Source organism: Rhincodon typus, chromosome 5 (assembly GCF_021869965.1).
Source record: "Rhincodon typus isolate 14 chromosome 5, sRhiTyp1.1, whole genome shotgun sequence".
Taxonomy (NCBI): domain Eukaryota; kingdom Metazoa; phylum Chordata; class Chondrichthyes; order Orectolobiformes; family Rhincodontidae; genus Rhincodon; species Rhincodon typus.
In genome coordinates, this window is record NC_063336.1 from 37,383,113 (window position 1) to 37,391,051 (window position 7,939).

General features: G+C 38.2%; 1 protein-coding gene across 1 annotated transcript in view; it reads right to left on the bottom strand.

Annotated features, from left to right (window-relative positions):
• The window catches only part of LOC125483108, a 63,057-nt gene extending 56,665 nt beyond the window's left edge, over window positions 1-6,392 (bottom strand). Inside the window, exon 1 of the mRNA XM_048596731.1 lies at window positions 6,180-6,392. Coding sequence (XP_048452688.1) covers window positions 6,180-6,248 — 69 coding nt within the window. The 5' untranslated portion in view covers window positions 6,249-6,392. The remainder of the gene's footprint in view (window positions 1-6,179) is intronic.
• Window positions 6,393-7,939: the final 1,547 nt, after the last annotated feature.

Sequence of the window (7,939 nt, forward strand, 5' to 3'; positions counted from 1 at the left end):
CCCAGTCTACTCAGTCTCTCCTCATAATCCAACCCTCTCAACTCTGGAATCAACCGAGTCAATCTCCTCTGCACCCCCTCCAGTGCTAGTATACATCTTCTCAAGTAAGGAGACCAAAACTGCACACAGTACTCCAGGTGTGGCCTCACCAGGACTCTATACAGCTGCAGCATAGCCTCCCTGTTTTTAAACTCCATCCCTCTCGCAATGGCAGACAAAATTCCATTTGCCTTTTTAATTACCTGCTGCACCTGCAATCCTACTTTTAGCGATTCATGCACAAGGACACCCAAGTCCCTCTGCACAGCAGCGTGCTGCAATTTTTTACCATTTAAAACATAGTCCATTTGCTGTCATTCCTACCAAAATGGATGACCTCACACTTATCAACATTGTACTCCATATATATCGGTTCATATATATAGGTTATAAAGTCTACAAGATAGATGAGGAAAATGGGTGAGGAACAGGAGTAGTGTCAGTCATTTAAGGACAAAATCACTTAAATGATACGAGAGGATAATAGAAGATTAACAGTGGTGATTCTGTGTTTGTTTCATATTTTCAGAATTTTGCTTTTAAACCATGGAGGCCATATGGGTAGAATTCGTAATTGGAAAAGGATTTGAGACTTTGCATGGAAGTTGTATATCAATCACCTGATATCAGCTGTGAAGTTATATGTTGTTTACCTAGAACAGGGTAAACGCAGGAAGGATGTTCCCAATGTCTGCGGAGTCCAGAACCAGGAGTCACAATTTAAACATACCAGGGTAGGAAATTTAGGACTGGGGTGAGGAGAAATTTCTTTACCCAGAGAATTGAGAGCCCTGTGAAATTCTCTGCCTTTGAAAGTGGTAGAAGCCAAAACATTGAATGTTTTCAAGAAGGAATTGGAATTAATTCTTGGGGCTAAAGGATCAAAGATTATGGGGAGAAAACAGGAGCAAGGTACTGAGATGGATGATCAACAGTAATCTATTGAATGATGGAACATCTTGAAGGGCTAAATGGCATACTCCTATTTTCTAGAATCCTAGTGATTGGATTGTGCTCCACCAACCTGATGTCACAAAATCCTGGGTAGAGAATCGAGGATTCTAGTTCTAGATCCTGATTGGAGATGACATCCCTGACTCCTGATCATGCTTGTAATTATGTCCTAGTAACCAATGTAAATTGCACCTCATGCAATAAACTACATATTGTCATTATGACACATAATTCTTCTTGTGAAGACTCCCATGTGGTTCATCCTCTACCACTGTTAACCAAGCAGGCTCTTAGACCTAATATAGACACAAAGATTGGTGACAGCACCCAGACTCAACCACAAAATACAATGGTCTGTTCAACAAATGCTGGATACTATTCCTTCAATAGCATGTAATGATGGGCAATAAATGCTGGTCTGGTCAATAATGTCCATATCCCATGAAGAATAAAAAACACGTCCTAGAACTATCGTAAGATCGGATTGGCACTCAGGTAAGTACCACTAACAAGCTTTATTCAGTATAACATTATCTACATAAGAGAGAGTAGGAGAGAACTACACTGAGACCAAACAGTGGGTTTTTGTTCCATCTTGTTCTGACAACATTGTAACATTACAGATGACATAGTCCCTAATTACGTAGTATCCCATCAAATTACACAACCTAACCAGGGATGTGCCACTTTAGATTCAGGTATGAGTAAATGTGCCAGATTTAGTTAACAGCCGAATGGCGAGTGATTGTTTACTTAATAACGAGCATAATATGATCAAGTTCAGCATCTTTTTGAACAAGAAATGCAAAATAGCTGTAAGATCCTAAGTTTGTGTAAAGTTAGCTTTAATGCCATGAGACAGAGATTGTCTATCTGCAGTAAACTTGGAAGACTGTGAATGGGCTAAAAAAACCCACCAATTTAATGTGATACATAACCAATTTAAACTTCTAAGGGACAAGAGCTATGCATGAAAATAAATGCCAAGAATGACTAATAATGTAACAGGCAGCATAAAACAAAATATACAAAAATGCAGAAATGATTACAGGTCCTGGTTAATGGGAGAGATTCAAAGAATCACAAAGGCTGACAAAATAGATTGTAAAAACTGATAAATAAAAAGGACTATGAAAGAAAATTGAATGTTATCAAAAATGTTCACAATTGCATTAGGAAGAATGCACTAACCAGGAGCTAAAGCAAAATATTGCAGATGCTGGAAGTCTGAAATTAAAGCAGAAAATTCTGGAAATGCAATGCAGATCAGGCAACATCGGAACTATTGCAATCAGGAGTAATGTGAATACCTTGACAATACCAGCATTCAATTTTCAAAGAAAGTAAGTAAGTGGCAGAGATGTTGATTTAATCACTTTGCTATGATATTTATAGTAGAGGGAGAGGTTAGTATGCCTGAAATTCCAAGGAAACAAACATTAAATCAGAAGCAAGAATTCCCCAAAATTAATGTAAACAAGACAACAGTAATAAGGGGAATAATGGCACCAGAGAATGACAAATCCTTAGAACCAGATAGTTTACAATTTTGAAGAAAAAATGTCAGAATATTGCAAATTCCAGAACTATTCTAAACTTTTCTCAATTTGAGAACTCTTGATTTAGATTGGAAATTTTTGCATGGCTCTCAGCTGCTTAAGATAAGTGAGAAAGGAATAACAGGGAGTTATAGATCTCTTGGCACGAGAATGGTTGTCAGAAAATTACTAGAGTCAAGAATGAAGAATCACATGTCTAAAGAAATAGCAATATTATATTTCCATCATTTATAAAGAGATAGTGAATGAGCAAAAACATGAGAGATGAACTTCAATGTAGACAATGTAGACAAATGTGATGTGGGAGAATCGAGGACCAGAGAGCATAATCTCAGAATAAGGGGCTGCCCATTTAAGACAAGATGAAGAGGAACTTCTTCTTTTGGAGGGTGTTGAATCTGTGGAATTCTTTACTGCAGAAAGCTGTTGAGGTTGGGCCATTGAGTGTACTTATAGTGAGATAAGACAGATTTTTAATCAATAAGGCACTTGGCGGTAAAGGGGGGAAAAGGCAGGAAAGTGGAGTTGAGGATTATCAGACCAACCATTGAATAGTGGAGCATATTCGATGGGCTGAATGACCTAGTCTACTCCGATATCTTATAGTCTTATAGATCTATAAAGGATAGAACAAAATATTTTCTAAATAGTGAATGTCTAGAAATATGTACAGTTCCTGAGAGACGTGGGAGTCCAGGTAAATGAACTGTTAAATGTCATGAACAGGTGCAGAAAATAATAAAAAGCCTGATGGAATTGTGACCATTGAATCTACAGAACAAGATACGAGGTGTTACAAATTTATACTACAGCTATCCAAAACCCCGGTTAGAAAGCACGTGGAGTACTATGGTAGTTCTGAACTCTATACAACCATAATGGCATACTAATCTATGTGGGATTACAGATTTGCCACAATATCTAGACTTCAAGGTTAAAACATGAGATGACATTGCATAAATTGGGGTTGTATTTCCTGATCTTTATAAGCTTGAGGTTTGATTGAAGTTTTCAAGAGATCAAAGTGAACAGAGGCTAATGACTGTTATCATAGAATCCCAACAGTGTGGAACAGGCCCTTCGGCCCAACAAGTCCACACTGAACCTCAGAGCATCCCACCCATACCCATCCGCCTATAACCCACCTAATCTACACATCCCTGAACACTACTGGCAATTTAGCATGGCCAATCAACCTAACCCGCACCTCTTTGGACTGTGGGAGGAAACCGGAGCACCCAGAGGAAACCCACGCAGACACGGGGAGAATGTGCAAACTCCACACAGACAGGCAACCGAGGCTGGAATCAAACCCAGGTCCCTGGCGCTGTGAGGCAGCAGTGCTAACCGCTGTGTCACCGTGCCGCATAGAGAGAAAATATTACTGCTGATTGGGGAATGTGGAGTTAGAGGTATGGTCCAAAAATTAGATCCCCCTTTTAAAGATTAAAATTAGGAAGGGCAGTCAGAGTCTGGAACTCTCTTGCGATTGCCAAATTGATGTCAGCTCAATTGTAGATTTTAAACCTGAGATTGACAGATTTTTGTTAACTATGGTTATAAAAGGATATGGAGCAAAAACAGTATGTGGACTTAGGTTGTGGATCAACTACAATCTTGCTAAGTAGTGGAAGAAGAACAAGGGACTAATCGTCAGCATCTGCTCCAATTTTTCTATCTTTCCAGTCTTTGACAGTTTCTAACCTTGATTGCAAGTGATAGGTCCCTTGGAGATTACTCTCATTTATTTTTCTTTCCAAGATTTAACATGCAGTTGAGCTCCTACTTTAAGACCACAGTCACTGCTCTTGAGAGTTTAAGTAATGGAAAAGTACTTAGAATCATAGAACCTTGCAGTGCAGATAGAGACCATTTGACCTATTGAGTCTGCACCAACCTTCTGAAGAGCATTTCCCTCCCCCCATCTTATCCCCATAACCTTGCATTTACTATTGCTAACCCATCGAGCCTGCTCAACCCTACACACTACGGAGCAATTTAGCATGGCCAGTCCCCCTAACCTGCATATCTTTGGACTGTAGCCAAGCCTCGTGATTCTTGAATTTTACTTCTTATTTGTAAGCAATGAATGCATTGCATTAGATCCTTAAGTTTAAAGGAATGCTTTTTCATCAGGAGCATCATACCATTGGGGTGTTCTTTGTAGGTGCTGCCCACCAGTTTAGGCTTTCTAGAAAATACTGTTGGAGTATAGAATGTATGCCTTAGTTCCCTGGGAGCCAAACATAGTGAGGATGATATAGTAGGTATTATGTGCAATACTTCCACAACAAACTGCTATAAGTTGGAAAATAATTTTGTAATATGGAATTTTTTATTAAATCAATGCAATAGCATGCTATTATGAAAAGAATGGGGTATTACTTAGATTGCTACTTTTCACTGAATGTACAGAGTACTGTGACAATAAATCTAATTCAATTTGATTCAATTGTTATGGATGTTTATAAATGTTGCAATGCCAACTAAAATATGATGTTAAGTAAAAGAGTCCTCATCTCCTTTCTTGGTCTTAAATGCTCATACCAATATCAAAAAACACGTCTGTTAATATGCATGAGTCTATTATTACTGGTGCAGAACAACACTGGTTGATTTATTGATTATACACTGGACTGATTTATCTCCAAAGAGCTAGTGTTATTTGATGCCAAATGGAGGGTTTAGGTCCAAGACAACAAGAAAGACCTATAGTGACCAACTATAATTGTGTTGGATATTATATTGATAAGTCTTCACAACATTCATTCATAGAAACAAGTGCAAGTGCTTTCATCTGAAATATAAGTCAGCACACTAGCAATGATGTGCGTGTTTTGCCTTTAGGACAAACCATTGGAATATTTAATTCATAGGTTTGAGTGCAACTAATTCATAGATCATAAAAATGAAGAGACGTTGCGAGACATCCAATACATACCCATGCTTTGGCTTATAAAAACAATTACAAATTCCATTCTCACAATATATCCCACATTCATCTGAAACTCAATCACATGAACCTGAAAAATTATTGAATGTGTATAATCATAAAGAAGGGCAGGCAGAAATAGACTATAGTGAATGCAACAGTATTAAGATGAAATCTTTTGCACAAGTCATCAGTCAGGTAATGTTCTATTTTGATGTTATATATATTTAAATTATGTACTAACGTAATTTACATTACAATGGTCAATCAGAGAAATTAAAATAGTTATTTGTCATTTTTGGTGCAATGAACAGTGACATCTAGGTTTGAACTTATCACTAAAGCTGAAACTTAATTGTAACCTTAAAGTCATAATAAATAAATTATGCAAAATAGTATTTCGAATATTCAGAAGTTGTAATTTGGCAGATCATTTTGACAAATCAAGTTGGATTAAAAATATTTCAAAACATTACTGCATACTGTTGTGCGGGGTCATTTTAAAGAAAATCTTAATTTTAACTGACACCTGAGACTAATGGATTTTATAAGTCTATCCCTTGGCATTTATATTAAACCCAGTTATTCTGATCCAATATCGTAGCTGTCAGATTAAAGCTGTGACATTGAGATAATTGCTCCTTCAGAAGAACTGCAATACAATAAACATGAATTGAAACAACAGTAAATCTTACCCGGTTTTTCAAAAACTGAAATGCAGAACATTTGGTGACAGAAAAGCCAGCTATTGTCCTGTTTTTCATCTTCAGAATCCTGCAATGAAGCAGCACTCCGGGTCCAGCAGCTTGCTAAATCTGCTTAGTCAGTACATCTGCTTTTCTCCATTCTCCACACTAACAGTGATTTGTGAAATGAAGAGAAAGTGCTCAGCAGTTGATAACCGTGGGACTCCCTGAAGCCCAGGTGATGTTTTTGTCTCTTCTCAGCTGTATTGCATCAGTCTCTCATTCCACTCTTCAGTCCCAATGTGATAACCTGTTAAGTCGCAGCACCGAGTTCATTTATGAAATAAAAAATCACTATGCATTTGGGTATGTGCCAGAAAAGTGGTTTTAATCGCCTCAGTTTTAGCAGTCTGTGCAAATGACGGCAGTTCGGGCTTTCTTGACAGCACTACAGCATTGCTTATCTCATTGTGCTGTGCTCGTACTGATGATACAGCTCCTCTGTCTCCCTCAGAGGCATCCTGCGAGCCTCAGAGGCGAATGGAAGCAAAAACAACAATGAGCTGGCAAAGAAGCAGCATAACAAGAGCATCATTAGTGGAAAATTCTGGGAAATGGTATCAGATTCGGTCAAACAGTGTTTGTAATCTGTCAGGGATGTTTTCTAATGGCCCTTTCATTGAGCAGTGTCCCTATTGTTCCTTTGAGAAATGTAGTGCCGGCATATGCTTACCATTTCTTTGAGCAGAGGGATAGTTTTAGCTGGAGGTATCATAAATAGCCTGCCTCTTCTTATTACAAACGCATGATGACCAGATATATTTTGTCTTTATTACAACCACAACTCTATTTCATACATTGTGTGTTTATACATTCACAGCACCAAATCTTACATTTCTGAAAGAAAAAATGATTTTCAGACAATTATTATAATACTGCAGTAATTATTAGCACTGCTTCAGTGAAATCAGTTGTTTTGAAAAGATGTATACAATAATTATCAACTAGAGTTTAAAATTAAGCATGCGCAATTTTTTGGGATAGTGTGCATTTTTATTGGAAAAGAAATAAGTTTTGTCATAAAATAAAAGCCAAGATTAGCTGAATATCTCTAGTTAGGGCATGATCAGTTCACAACTAAATCACTACTATAAGGTTCAGACTTGGGCATGAGATTCCTGAGCCAGCGCATCCTAGCCCTCCATGAGAAGTGGGTATCTGTTACAAGACCAAAATTAATCATCCATCCCCAACTGCCTTGGAGTGTCCAGAAATTTGACTCAGTAACAATGAGAGAACTGTAATATTGTTCCCAACTCAGATCAATGTGTGACTTGGAAGAGACTTGCAGTGATGGTGTTCCCCTGCTGCTGTTGGCTTCCGAGATGATAGAGCTTGTCCATTTGGAAGGTGCTGCTGAAGAAACATTGGCGAGCTTCTTCAACTTGTGGGTGCAAAACACAATTGACAGTGTACATTGGTGTGGAAGACTGTGAATGTTGAAGCAGGTGGTTGGGGTGTCAACCAGGCTGTTTAGTCCTAAGCCTTGAGCATTGTTGGAGCTGCAGTTATCCAGGCAAATGGACAGTATTCAATTAAACTGTTGATTTGTGCCTTTGTAGATGGTAGACAGACTTTGGAAATTAGAATAAAAACCAAAAGAACTGCGGATGCTGTAAATCAGGAACAAAAATAAAGTTGCTGGAAAAGCTCAGCAGGTGTGGCAGCATCTGTGAAGGAAAAAACAGAATTAACGTTTCTGGTCCGGT